At 51.7% G+C, this 14272-nt stretch overlaps 1 protein-coding gene and 1 long non-coding RNA gene across 2 annotated transcripts in view; both read left to right on the top strand.

The window, feature by feature from the left end:
* Positions 1–1557: 1557 nt before the first annotated feature.
* On the top strand, positions 1558–8575 carry LOC110299598. The gene is made up of 3 exons (XR_002378490.1): positions 1558–1714; positions 5811–5906; positions 8197–8575. It is a non-coding gene; the product is annotated as an uncharacterized LOC110299598 (long non-coding RNA).
* A 1812-nt stretch (positions 8576–10387) lies between these two features.
* The window catches only part of Mvd (mevalonate diphosphate decarboxylase), a 9746-nt gene continuing 5861 nt past the window's right edge, over positions 10388–14272 (top strand). The window contains exons 1-4 of the mRNA XM_021170759.2: positions 10388–10527; positions 13144–13214; positions 13636–13750; positions 14014–14160. Coding sequence (XP_021026418.1) covers positions 10455–10527; positions 13144–13214; positions 13636–13750; positions 14014–14160 — 406 coding nt within the window. The 5' untranslated portion in view covers positions 10388–10454. The remainder of the gene's footprint in view (positions 10528–13143; positions 13215–13635; positions 13751–14013; positions 14161–14272) is intronic.

Genomic DNA, 14272 nt, shown 5'->3' with positions numbered 1-14272 from the left:
CACTCACTTTGTAGACCAGGCTGGCCTCGAACTCAGAAATCCGCCTGCCTCTGCCTCCCGAGTGCTGGGATTAAAGGCGTGCGCCACCACGCCCGGCTAAGACCCACTTTCTAAGGGTCTTTAGCAGGTTAGAATTTTGACATGGATTTGGGGTGGGGTGGGGCTGCTGTTAAGCCCAAACATCCAAGAACATGTAGTTTGAGAAGTCACCCTACCTGGCCCTCACTCTTAGAGCGAGGTGGGGTGGGGTGGGGTGTACTTATGAGTCCGTCTTGAATCATGGGGTAGTCAGGTGTCAGAAATAGCTTCAAAGATTGTGGGTAAGAAGCCCTACCCCCCCACCTCCTCTTTATCTCTCTGTCAAAGCAAGGAAGGAATCTTGTCCCCAAATGTCTGGTCCTTCAGCAAGCAGGTCAAGATTCCCCTGGTGGAGGGGCCCTCAGAACCCCAACCAACATGAGCCTGGGTACCTCACAGGAATGTTCTTTTAAAATAGCATCCAGATGCCCAAAGGAAGCTATATTGTAGATTGTGTTCTATTTCTAGCTTCCCATGTCTAAATGGGGCTGTCACACCTGTCGGGTATGAAGCAGGGAATCTCACAGCCCAAAATAAAGTGGAATGCCCCCCCCCCCGGTTCCAGCCCATGGAAAATGCTCTTGTATTTATATCTGGGCTGATGGGTGGCTGAGGTAGCAGAGGGTGGGGGTTGGCAGAGAAGTGCGAGGAGGGTACTAATACGGAATGAACAGAGGACGCTTTCCACTCTGCGGGCCAGGCTTCAGTCAGGCTGCAGCAGCTGAGCAGACACCTGCACCTGCCCAGCCAGCCTGGCACAGCAAAGGAACGGGGTGTGTGTGTGTGTGTGGGGGTGTATTCACTTAACTTCTAGGCCCAGTCCCTGACATGCAGAATGAGGATCAGAAAGAGGGTGTCCGTCCCAGTGTGCTTAGGCGGCCTTTTCTATAGGGTTGCTTTTCTTCCTTGCCTGTCATCTTCTACAGAATTACTTCTGAAAGTCCCACTTGCCCTCCTAAGGACGAATTTTTGAGAAAACTAGGCCTTTTGGTAGAACCACTCTCCAAAATGGGAGTAAGGGCACAAGGAAAGACAAGGGGCCCGGGAGAGAAGGGAAAAGGATTTAGTCACAGCCCTTTGATGTCTATGGGAAGCAGAAGTCTGCAAGCTCAGTGAAATTCAGGAAGAGATAAAGATGTCACCCATCACATCTGGAAGCTGTCTCCCCAGAGTGCTGGCTGCCCTTCCAGGAGGCCACAGGACAATGCCTGCCGAGAGAACAGCTAGGGTCTGAGGAGAACCACTGCTCTCCCAGTCAGGGTTGAAAGCAAAGAACATCCCTGGCTTTCTGGAAACAGGTGCTTGAGGGACAGCAGGCCTTTGGATGACCCGGCCCCTGTCCCCACAACCCCGCTGAAAGAAGCCTCTTCAGAAAGCCAAAGAGACACGAAGGTTATAGCTTTTGCTTCCAGAAGCCTGGTGGATTATATAAATAGCATTTTGGCCCGGAATATTCTAGGGGGTTCTCCAGATACCTGAAATAGCCCACTTGTTACTATCTATACCCAGAGCATCTACCCCTGGCCACGCCCACGTGGCTAAGAATAGCCCCCTGGCTGAACCTGATGGAACACAAGTTTCCAGGCTGCTGTGACTGTGTAGGGGAACATCCAAGGAAGAGTACATGGTTGCCGAGGTAAGCGGCCACACCCCTGAGGCCCAGCCCAGAACATCCCGTGTGTCTGCTGAGTTAATCATATAGCCAGCTTCTCCATGTCTAAAACTGCTGGGACTGGACACATGGCTTGTGGGTTAAAACAGAGACATCAGGCAAATTCCAAGAGCAGATAATTCCAGCTTCAGGGATCCGATGCCCCCTCTCCCCACTGGCTTCCAGACATGTAGCATATAGACATGTATACATAAAAGATCCCTTAAAGAGAACCACACAAAGTTCAATGTAAAATAATTAAAGAGAACACCAAGCAAAAATATCTTCAGTAACAGAACACATGGAAGCCCTGGGTTTTACCCTTGGCTCTGAGTTTTGTATCTTTATAGATCTCTGAAGTGGGGATATAGTGTAGTGGTAGAATACAGTCCTGGCATGGCCACAGACCCAGGGAAAAGACAGAAAGGGGAGTGAGGGCAGATGAAGGATCCCAAGGCCCTAAAACCACACAGTATGACTGCACCTTAGACCGGACCAGAGCACAATCCTGTCCCTTCAACACAATGGTCATTCTAGAAGGCCAGATTTCATGCCTTGAATAAATCAGGACTCCCCAATACCAATACCAGCCATTTCTTTACCAGAGCCTATGACTTCCTTGGTGAAAGGATTTTGTCTAAGTTCCCAGTACCAGAAATGAATCTCCTCCTCTGGAAGGGCATTGAGTACAATCATAAAGTTGGGAGGGAAGTTGTTCTTGTCTCTATATGTGCCCTGTTGTCCTGGAATTCTCTATGCAGACCAGCCAGGCATGAAACTCACAGACATCCACCTGTCTCTGCCTCCCGAGTGCTGGGATTAAAGGTGTGCGCCATCACATCTGGTTTAGAAAGCTTTATTCACAGCTGCTGGGTGCCTATTGCACTCACTGCCATATTGTGAAGGACAGAGTCCACAACTAAGTAGGAATTTTGGTCTTAATCCTCGCCAGCATCCTTAGTAGTAACATCTGGCACCACAGGCTAGCTCGCAGGGAGGAGACCCTTCCAGCCGAGTCCTAGCTTCATTTCTCCAAATCTGCAACCAGGGCATAAAGTGTCTTCTTCATCCCTAAGGGCTTACCATTCAGTTCTAAAATAGAGCCAGCAACTGTGACAATAGCTGTTACCTTTGGGGGCCTCTTCAGCCAACAACTGCTAGGGAGGTACCCGTCACTGGCACTGGGGTTCTCAGTCAACTTTATGGCGTGGGCATGGTGGCATACAACTTTACTTGTGACGCAGAGGCAGGAGGATCTCTGTAAGTTGGAGGCCAGCCAAGGCCACATAGTGAGACCCTGTCTAAACAAACAATCAAACAACACAACCACTTTATAGCTTCAAGGAACACCTGTTTCCACTCTCACAAGATGCCCACTCCTGAGCTGGAGAGATGGCTCAGTGGGTAAGAGCACCCGACTGCTCTTCTGAAGGTCCTGAGTTCAAATCCCAGCAACCACATGGTGGCTTACAACCATCTGTAAGGAGATCTGACACCCTCTTCTGGTGTGTTTGAAGACAGCTACAGTGTACTTACATATAATACTAAATAAATCTTTAAAAACAAAAAAGATACCCACTCCTGTTCATCGCTAACATTTACAGACCCAGGTGATTGCAGGCTTTGTCTCAGTCACCTTGGTGGGCAGCATCTGTGTCTTCCCCAACTATAAAGCTTCCAAGCATGTCACAGCTGCACCTGGCCCTGTCACCTTTCGGCCTGATTTCCTCTACTTGCTCCTCCTGGGGCAGTCACACGTCTCCAAAGGGTTTCCGGATCTGCAAAAACACTCAGAGCTTAGCATTCTGTCATCTATGCCTTTTCCTAGGTGATGATCAAGACACACCACAATGCCAAGGCCTGAACCTCCACGACATAATGATTGGTGGCCAGCATCAAACTCCGAAAGCTCACCACAAGTGTCCGGTTATCATCGAAGTTCACAATGAGGAAGATTCCGAAGTCAAATGGAAGGGAGGTCTCACAGCATGGGAAGAGTCCTCCATCCACTAGAACCAATCTCTTCCTCCACAGATCAGGGTTGGGTGTAGATAGGATGTGCTAATTAGCTCCCTCCCCAGTCCTCAGTCACTTTCTGAGCCTTCCACCTCCACATGCTGTAAGTCTCCTCTGGAGCCTCCCCAACCCTGGTGAACTCAGTGGGGCTGGCTCAAGTTGCTCACCTCTACCCAGGGCCAAGCGGCGTTACCCAGGCCCTGCTCTCCCCTGCTGCCCCTCATGGCTCCCTGGGTCCGAGAGGCTCTGGTTGGGCTGGCACGGTGACTGTAAGGGCAGCCATTTCTCTATCCACCACACCTGGCTACTGGAGGCTGTCTTGGCTGGACAAATGGGCTCGACCCCTATTGTAACGTGTTGTAGGAGGGGAACATTCCTTGCTTAGTCAGGAGACTAAGATAGAAAGATAGGAGATAGAAAATCACCTACCCCTGGCACAGACTTGATCACTTTCACCTGGATGATTTGACCACGATGCCTTCTGTAAACCCTCCCCAGACTTCAAAGCCTTCCAGTAGCTCCTTAGTATAGAATCCCCCCACCCCCATTAGAACTCAGGCACACCTTGCTACTTTTGCTTAAAAAACCCAGACCAGAGCCGGGCAGTGGTGGCGCACGCCTTTAATCCCAGCACTTAGGAGGCAGAGGCAGGCGGGTTTCTGAGTTCGAGGCCAGCCTGGTCTACAGCCTGAGTTCCAGAACAGCCAGGGCTACACAGAGAAACCCTGTCTCAAAACCACAAACAAACAAAAAAGCAAAAGACAAAAACCAAAACCCAAACCAGTTTCTTCCACTGCTTTGGTTCTTGTCTCTCAGCTCGGTTACACATCCTCTCCAGACACTCAGGTCCGCCAAAGCCTTTCTTTCTTCATAAGGATCCTGTCCCGTCCCCCCTCCCACCAAGGGCCCGGCAAAGCCACAGAGCTCCAAGCCAGATCCGAGGATCCAGCTTCTCCTTGAGTATCTAGTGAACACTGACCTCTCAGCCCAAGTGCCCTGGGTACTAAACATCGCTTCCCTCCTTCCGAGATCCCCTGAGCTCTAGTCTCTGTGGCTCTCCAGCCCTCAGTGTCCAGAGGACCTCCATGCTGATGATCATGTGTCTTAGTGTTTCTGTCGCTGTGGTGAAACACTAGGAATAAAAGCAACGAGGGGAGGAAAGGATTTATTTGGCTTCAGAAGCCAATGGCGGAACTCAAACCAGGGAGGAACCTGGAGGCAGGAGCTGATGCAGAGGCCATGAAGAGGTGCTGACTTGCTCCCCATGGCTTGCTTAGCCTGCTTTCTTATAGAATCCAGGACCACCAGCCCAGGGGTGATACCCCCACAATGGAATTGCCCTCCCCAGTGGGATCACCCCCCCCCAAACAATTGCTAATTAAGACAATGCCCTATGGGCTTGCCTTCAGCCCAATGCTTATGGAGGTATCCTCCTCTCAGATGGCTCCAGCCCTGGTCAGGTTGACACAGAACTCTCTCTGATGTCTCTCATGAGCCAGCCCATGGGGTGGATTCCCCATGTGCCGCCTCAGGGATGTAACTTGTGCTCCGGAGATGGATGTGGGGAGGGATCCTTGTGAAGAAGGCTTTGGAGGATTCGAGTGTCTTAGTCTTGTTGCCTATAGCGTGTGAGCCTAGAGGATGCCTAACCTAGCATAACCGTGCTCAGTGCCTCTGCTTCTTCAAGTGCTCACGTGGATCCCACCTGTCCCTGTGGCCCACAGCCGCTCGTATCAGTCTGTGAGAGACGGTTCAGTGCCTGCTTTTCCCTAGTGCTGATTTCCAGTGCTGAGTACTCTGATTGCTATGATCTCCCCCAACAGGCCATTGCTAAGTCCCCCATGTCTGCGAACTGGACCAGAGTCTCCCCTTTCTGACTGCTGTCTTCTGCCTCTCTTTTACTCTCTTCATCTCGACTACCAGAAGCCTTCTGTGGATTCCAGGCTTCCAGAAGGGGCTCTTCAATGCAGACCTGATTTAAGTTTTCTTTACCCTTCGGCCAAGCTCCAAGAAGATGGGAGCTAACACAACCATCTCTTCTCTCTTTATCCCACTTACTCTCTAGATTGGAGGCCAGCACAGAGGACGGACGTCAGCCACCTCTGCCTTCCTCCCTTTATCCTGTGATGTCTTTCCCTCCTGGCTGCCACCATAGCCTCAGGTAGGTCTTGTTACCGATCGCAGTGTCTAGGCTGCCTCTGCAGCAGCTTGCTGACCGCCACCCCCNCCCCCCCCCCCATCACTCCCAGGGGCTGTTCTGGATCCTCAGCTGTTCTCAAAGCATCTCCACAGTCCCTGGGCAAACCTCAGCCATCAGGCTCTCATGCCCCTTGTTACCACCTAAGTAAGGACCACTGTCACCAGATCTTCCCCACAGACATCCCCATGTCTTGCTGCCCTCTGAGCTATACTCAAAGGGGACATACCACGGCCTCATGGGTATAGGAAACCATGCCAGTATATCCTCTCCCCTTAAGTAGCATAGCTTGAGCTGCCAGTCTCATTGCCCACCTCAGGGCCAACACCAATGCTCTTCTTCCTGCACTCAACCTTGCTTTTATTGTATCCTGCCAGACGACTGGCTATGCCGGCTATGACTAAAATGCCTTCCCTAGGGGAGACATAAACAATGTCTACCCCCTCTCACTAAGGGTTTCTTGGATAAACTAAGGAAAGCTCACACCGAGGAATTAACAAGTTTTATTTGGCTTACTGATAGAGCAATGGGTAATGGGTTACAGGCAGGAACATGGGTGAAGTCAAAGCAGCCGCACAGATGCTGCTGCCCCACCCCACCCCACCTCCAGTCCCTGTCCCCTGCTGTGGCTATGTAGCTGGACACCTCCCACCCTAGTCTTCCCCACACAAATACTCTAGCTCCTCTCCAAGATGTGACGCACTTTTGGCAGAATTGCATGCACTTTTGGCAGAATTGCATACAGCTGTTTGGAAGGAGTGGCTGGCTGCTCAGGTAAGGTTGCCTAACTCCTGAAGACGTGGAAGTTTGGCTCAGGAAGTAGTCCTTCACAGCGGAAGGGTTGTGGAGATGGAAGCCAGGGTTGCTTACATGCCGTGTGCCTGTGTCTGGCCTCTCTTGTTAAGTATACAAGGGCCCTTGCAGCTAATTTTGTGGTAAGTAATTATTATTATTATTATTTTTTTTTTTTTTTGGAAAGACAAACCTTCGGTTTTCCCAGCTTAGTCTCCAATTTGCTCTTTAGCTGAGGATGACCTTGAACTCTTAACCCTTCTGTCTCCTAAGCACTGGGATTACAGATGTGTGCCCCACACTTGCTGTATGCTGTGCTGGAGAAGGCGTGCTAGGTAAACACTGCTAACCTAACCTGGTGTACATATTTGGCCACAACACCCAAATCAGGGGGCAAGAGAGATGGCTCAGCGGGTAAGAGCACTGACTGCTCTGGAAGAGGTCCTGAGTTCAAGTCCCAGCAACCACATGGTGGCTCACAACCGTCTATAATGAGATCTGACGCCCTCTTCTGGTGTGTCTGAAGACAGCATACTCATATACATTAAATCAATAAATCTTAAAAACAAACAAACAAACAAACAGCCGGGCGTGGTGGTATACACCTTTAATCCCAGCACTTGGGGGTGCGGGGCGGGCAGAGGCAGGCGGATTTCTGAGTTCAGGCCAACCTGGTCTACAGAGTGAGTTCCAGGACAGCCAGGGCTACACAGAGAAACCCTGTCTCGAAAAACCAAATTAATTAATTAATTAATTAAAATAAAATAAAATACACCCAGGTTGAAGAATTCTTTCTGATACCTAGAAAGTGTGATCCACCCAAGGTGTCTATGTAGGTGCATGGGAACAAGCCACATCCATGTATTTGGTCCCTGTCTGAGGCTGCTGGCATTTCCTGGGACACCCCCATCCCCATCCCAACACACACAGGTAGCACTGGCTACCTGGCCCCTTACCTGGAAGTGTGGCTCATACCTGTCCTAAAGGCCATGTTGGGCTGTGGTCACAGAGGCCAAACAAAGGAGGGCCTTTAGAGGTCGCCCAGTGCAGTGGCCTGATTAGTCAGGGCCAAGTGACAGGGGCCAAAATCCAGGCAAAGAACAAGCCAGGGGGAGCGGGAAGGAAGGAACAATGACTCCTGAGGGCTGGTGCCCAGGAACCCGCACAGGTCAGAGGAGGGCTTGGTGACAACCCTCCTGGCCTGAGGAAGGGATTTGCTTCTCGTGGCAGGGCAAGGAAATTCCAGCCTGGGGTGGCCCCGACTGTTTCTCCTTCCCCTCTACTCAATGCAACTTTCCTTCCTCCCCTAGTTCTGCCCAAGCCCCAAACCTCCCCTCGGACCTTTGCTACCTTAGCCCCACCCCTAAACACAGCTGCCAGCCTACAGTCACCCACATGATTGGCTGCACATGCCAGCCCTGCACTGAGCTGTTTCTTGTTTTTTGTTTTTGTTTTTGACAAGGAACCAGAACCCTTGGATGAAATCTACCTCTCTACCAGTCTCTATGGTTACCCAGGCCGGCCAGGTGCTCTGGAACAACTCCAACCCCTGAAGACTTCTCTAGGGAACTGAGTTCAAAGGGACAAGGGACAGGGGCACAGAAATCCACAAACAGCATCCTCCCCTTTGAGGTTGCTGTTAGAGGTTTTCTGTCCCCAGTGCCTGGGCTGGGAAACACAGCTGCACTTTGGTCCCCTCTGCTGGCCTGTTCAGGCCAAGCTCTGAGGTACAAGCAGAAGATGGTCACTCAGCCCTGGTGGACTCTCCTCCCTTCCTGTGCCTCATGCATGTGTGTATCCCTGACCTAACAATGAACTTCACAAACATGACAGACATTTACAACGTTTGATGAGTAGAGAGAAGACCTACTACTGACTCTTAGCTTCAAAGTATACGGGGTTCCAGGTACTGGTGTCCTTCAGCCCATGAGGTGACCTTGGCCTCTGTACCTGATAATGTACAAAAATACCCGTGGGTGAAACTATTCGTTCTGGATTAAATTAATTGTTCTCTTCTTTCTTTAACTTATTGTTTTCATTTTTTAGAGACAGGATCTCACAGTGTACTTCTGGCTGGCCTTGAACTCACAGAGACACCCTCCCCGCTTCTTCTTCTTTGGGTTTATTTAGGTTTTTTTTTCAAGACATGGTTTCTGTGTAGCCCTGGAACTTACTCTGTAGATCAGGCTGCCCTGGAATTTACAGAAATCCACCTGACCTCTGCCTCCTGAGTGTTGAGATTAAACACTATCACCTTTCTGCTGGTGTGTGTGTGTGTGTGTAGCAGAAAAGTTATTGCAAGAGAAATTGAAAATACGAGCCATCTCACAAGCCACAAGGAAACAATAGTGAACTCCCATTGGTCAGCTGTCAGCCTGACTGACAGGCTGTTTACTGTGGCGCAGAAGGCCTATTCACACACTCTTGCTCTAGCAGAGAGAGCTGAGCAATCGATCCAGCTTCCAAGATGGCAGCCCGCCAACAGCTATCAACATCGCCCCGGGCACATAGCTGCTTGGCTGGTTCATCCACTTCTAGGAATCTACGCAAGCACTCTTATACACAATGCAAGGAAAGTCCGGTGCATGGCTTCCAAGGGGGACGGCTTGAGTCAATTACCAACAGTCTAGACAAACAAGGAAGCTGTTTTGGTGTGCAGCTGGAAAGTGTCCAAGAAACTCAGAAGTAGAAAAAGCAGCAGGGGAAAAAAAAAAAAAAAAAAGCAACTGCCACTCACTGTGTATAAAATGTCAGCCAGAAGGCTGTGAAAGGATTGGGTACCATCCACACTCCTAGGAACAGAACTGGTGGCCTGGGTATCGTGTGCTCGCACATCTTCGGAATTCTAAGCCATTCAACAGCCACAAGTTTTACAGGAGGTGGAACTAGGAAGTTGTATCTGTTTCTGTTGGAGAATGGATGGTTAGTTCTGGAAACAGAGGTGACGGTTGTATCAAGTAAATATACTAAAGGTCACTAAACTGTACCGTAAGAATGACATAGAAATGTGCCGATCCATTTCAGCTACGAAAAAAAAAAAAAAAAAAAAACCGACAAAATTCTTGTGTGGAGCTTGGGAGAGAAAATGCCCATCTCGGATGCAGCACATCCGCCGGCGCGGCAGCTGGACACCTCAGGCAAGCTGTGAGACCCCAGACTGTGGGACGAGGAGACTGGAGGTTGTGACAAGAGACGTCAGATTGTGAATGTAGGAGACTCCAGGATGTGGGGCTCAGGCGCGACCTTGGGCTGCGGATCCCTCCGGATTCACCGTCTAGTGAGCTTTGCATGCAGCGGAGAGGCTAGATGCGCATCCTTTTTCAGCTCCGCTGTTTCAGCAGCAGATGGCCTCGCTGTCCCGACGGTCACTCAGGCTATCCAGTGGTGCTTGTGCCAGAAGGAGGAACCTACGCAAGAAGGAGGTCTCCTGCGCCTGCGCAGATACCACCTCCTGCGCCTGCGTAGATTCCACTCCCTGAGCGGACCCCGCCCCTCGCTCGCAGCCACGAGCTTGCAGGCACCGGGGGCGGGCTCAGTGTCAGCCGCACATCATTCGATCCTGTCCATAGGCTAAAAAGTGGATCATGGGCTCGGCCTGTCGCCTATTGGACGGCACGGGAAAAGCCCGGCCAGCGGGCCAATCATATGGCAGCGCGTGAGGCTGTAGACACCGGGTAATCGGTGCTGGGCTTTCTAGTTCGGGACTCCAGCCTCTCAGTCATGGCCTCAGAAAAGCCTCAGGACCTAATGGTCACCTGCACCGCGCCGGTCAACATCGCAGTTATCAAGTACTGTGAGTGCTGGAGACAACGGTCGCTTCGGCCGGGATCGGGGCATAGAGCTGGAGGCTGTAGTCACTGGGACCCCTGGGCTCGAGGGTCGGGTTCCAGAGTAGCGGGGCTGGAAAGGGGATCCTCCAGGCTGGAATGAGGGGGAAGTTCGCCACCGTCAGATCCATGGGCACAGTGATGGAAATGGGGGTTACTACAACCAGGATCGGGGATCCTGGAAGTTGGAGACCGGGGCACAGGTGCCGGGATCGATGTGCACAAGGCTGGAGATGAGGGTCACTGCTGCCGGGATTCAGGGTCCTAGGGCTGGAGGGAAAGACCAGTGTCCCGGATCTGGAGTAGCTGGGCTGGAGAAGGCTGGAAGGGATGAAGGGGGCGTTGCCATGCAGGGATCCGAGGGGCGCTGGTGAGGGGCAGTTCTTCCTCCCTCCCTGGTGACACTTGTAAACTGGGGAGGTATTGCCGGGACCAGGGCTTCTCACCCTAGTCTCTCCCTGCTCTTCCTTCCACCGTGGTCATTTAGAAGTGGATCCACACAGCCTGTAGATTCTTGAGTTTGGCTCGTTTCAGTACACACACTCTTCTCAAGGATTATCCAGGTGGACGCAGCAGGATTTCATTGCCCACTGTTGCTTAGGCCCTAGAACAGGGGCTCTGTTGTTACCAGGAAAACTGCTGCCACATTTATGGGCAGGTTTTGGTGTGGGAGAACAAGAGTCAATTCTTCATTCTGTTAATGATCTGTGGGTCCCCTGGGTGGCAGTACCCAGCTGGTATTCCCACCAGTGCTACGCCAACCCCTAAGATTTAATTAATTTATTTAATGTATATGAGTACACTATAGTTGTGAACCTTCATGTGGTTGTTGGGGATTGAATTTAGGACCTCTGCTTGCTCCAGTCAGCCCCGCTCTCTCTGGCCCAAAGATTTATTTATTATTATAAATAATTATTATAAATAATTACACTGTAGCTATTTCAGGTGCACCAGAAGAGGGGGTCAGATCTCATTACGGATGGCTCAGTGATTAAGAGCACTGACTGCTCTTCCAGAGGTCCTGAGTTCAATTCCCAGCAACCACATGGTGGCTCACAACCATCTGTAATGGGATCCTCTAGTGTGTCTGAAGACAGCAACAGTGAACTCACATACATGAAATAAATAAATAAATCTTTTAAAAAACAAAACATAACCTTTAGCTATTGGAGGATGGGCACCACCTCTTTTATGGCAGACAGATAGATACACCTACTTTGTATGACACTTGTTCCTGCTGGGGCTCTGTAGGGTTCCTGTAGGAACCATCAGGCCTCCTCTGGAAACTGCTGGCCAGGCTGGGAGAAGCATCCATCCGCCCTGTGGATGAAGTCCAGGTGGCCTGCTGCCCTTCAGGGAGCAAAGTGTGGCACTCCCAGGCTACCAGAGCCTTGGAACGAGGGCAGGGCTGAAACAAACAAAAAGTTTGTCTCACTCAGCTGCCTGGGTTTTCTTGATGCAAGTGTTGCTGACCTGGGACCAGTGGGCAAGAAGAAACTCACATAAGTGTACCCAAAGCCAAGTCAGGCAGTGGCGGCCCACGCCTTTAATCCCAGCACTTGGGAGGCAGAGGCAGGTGGATTTCTGAGTTCGAGGCCAGCCTGGTCTACAGAGTGAGTCCAGGACAGCCAGGGCTACACAGAGAAACCCTGTCCTGAAAAAGCAAAACAAACAAACAAAAAAATAGTGTACCCAAAGCCATACACCCTAACGGTGCCTGCATCTGAGGGCCCAGGGTCTTCCTTCCTGTCTTGTATAGGGCAGCTGGGCTTCAGCCTTAGGCCATAGGGCATCCACTCTGTGTTCCTCAGAGCAGCCCTGTGGTTCCAGGAGAGCTACCTGTGTGCAGATGTCTGTCTGTAGGCAGCAAAGGGTGAAATCACCTGCCCAGTGGGTCTTTTGTTATCGCCTGGCCAAACAACTCCTAATTAGCCAAGCATGTGCAGAAGGCCCACATAAGTGTGATGCTACAAGCTAAGAGCTGCGGGCGCCCTCGGGTGTCTGCTCCTCAGGCTTTCTGGGACATTTTTTAAAAAAGATTTATTTATTATTATATCTAAGTACACTGTAGCTGTCTTCAGATGCACCAGAAGAGGGCATCAGATCTCATTATGGATGGTTGTGAGCCACTATGTGGTTGCTAGGATTTGAACTCAGGACCTCTGGAAGAGCAGTCGGTGCTCTTAACCACTGAGCCATCTCTCCAGCCCTTTCTGGGAGATTTGACTGTGCTTGGGGTCGCAGGAGTCCTGGGCAGAGGGGCCGTTCTGATTGGTACCATCTGGGACACGGTCAGGACCCGGACTCCTCTGGGCGGACAAGCAGGTGGAGGAGATAGACCACCAGCCACATAGGCACGTGGTTCCTGGCAAATGCCCTCGACTGTATCTGGGCAGTGAGAGAAAGATGGAGGAAGTGTGAGGCAGAAGTAGACTGGTCCCCTACCTCCACTGTGCTCTGGGAAGGTTCACTGAGCTTTGAGTCTGCTGCCAATTTAGGAGGTCTTCCTGAGGTGGTGTAGTAAGAGGGGGTGGAGCACTGAGGGGAGGACCAGGAACTCACTGCTTCGGTTGTTGTTTTAGGGGGGAAGCGAGATGAAGCACTGATCCTGCCCATCAACTCCTCCCTGAGCGTCACGCTGCACCAGGACCAGGTGATTGTGCTCTGGTGGCTGGAATGGGGTGACTTCTCATGGGACCATAGCTGGGCCTGTGTCCTCCTAATTCCCGTTGACCATCCAATACGCGTTAACCCTTGTCTCCTCATCCACACACAGACCCAAAGCCACAGGGCTGGTTTTACGTCCGATTCCTTTACTCAAGAGGGACCGGGTGCCCGTGGTTCTGTGGTGAGACAGTTCTCACTCGACACAGTGCAGGCCAGTACGGCTACCCTGAGGGGCTTGCCCACTTCCCTGCTGCCTAGCCAGGGCTGACCCTGGGGGCCCTTCTGACCTTCCACATGCTTGCCCAGGTGGACAGCCATACTGGCCCTAGGTAGGAGAGACCTCTTTGGCAGAAAGGGGTGCTTGGCGGGCATTTGTCCTCAGCACTGACCCTGGTTTTTCTTCCCAGCTAAAAACCACCACAACTGTTGCCATTAGCAAGGACTTCACAGAGGACCGCATCTGGCTGAACGGTCGCGAGGAGGACGTGGGGCAGCCACGGCTCCAGGCCTGCCTGAGAGAGAGTGAGTTGGGGTGACGGTGGGGTGCTGAGTGCCCGCAGGAAGCCTCTGGTAGCAGACAGAGAAGGGCTGGGGTTGGAGCACCCCAGGAGGACGTCTGTGTGAGAGTTGCTGTGCCACAGATTTTAGCCATACTCTCCCCTCTCCCAACCTCTCCCCTCTCTCAGCCTCTCCCCTCTCCCAGCCCCAGTTAAATGAGGCATCAGGAGTAGGTTCAGTGCGTCTGCCAACTGGCAAGGCCACTCACTCTGCCGTCTGCCCTGCAGTTCGCCGCCTGGCTCGGAAGCGGAGGAGCACAGGAGACGGGGACGCTCTACCCCTCAGCCTCGGCTATAAGGTGCACGTGGCGTCAGTGAACAACTTCCCCACTGCTGCAGGGCTGGCCTCCTCAGCCGCAGGCTATGCTTGCCTAGGTGGGTACCCTGGTTCTGCTCTGTGGTAGTAGGGGGTTCCCTGGACTGTCAGCATCCTGGCTATCATCTTAGGGTTCTGGTGCAGTGAAGAGACACCATGACCAAGGCAAGT

The sequence above is a fragment of the Mus caroli genome, chromosome 8 (assembly GCF_900094665.2).
Source record: "Mus caroli chromosome 8, CAROLI_EIJ_v1.1, whole genome shotgun sequence".
In the NCBI taxonomy this organism is placed as follows: Eukaryota; Metazoa; Chordata; class Mammalia; order Rodentia; family Muridae; genus Mus; species Mus caroli.
The sequence above is the reverse complement of the archived record's forward strand: the minus strand, read 5'-3'. Positions and strand labels throughout refer to the sequence as shown.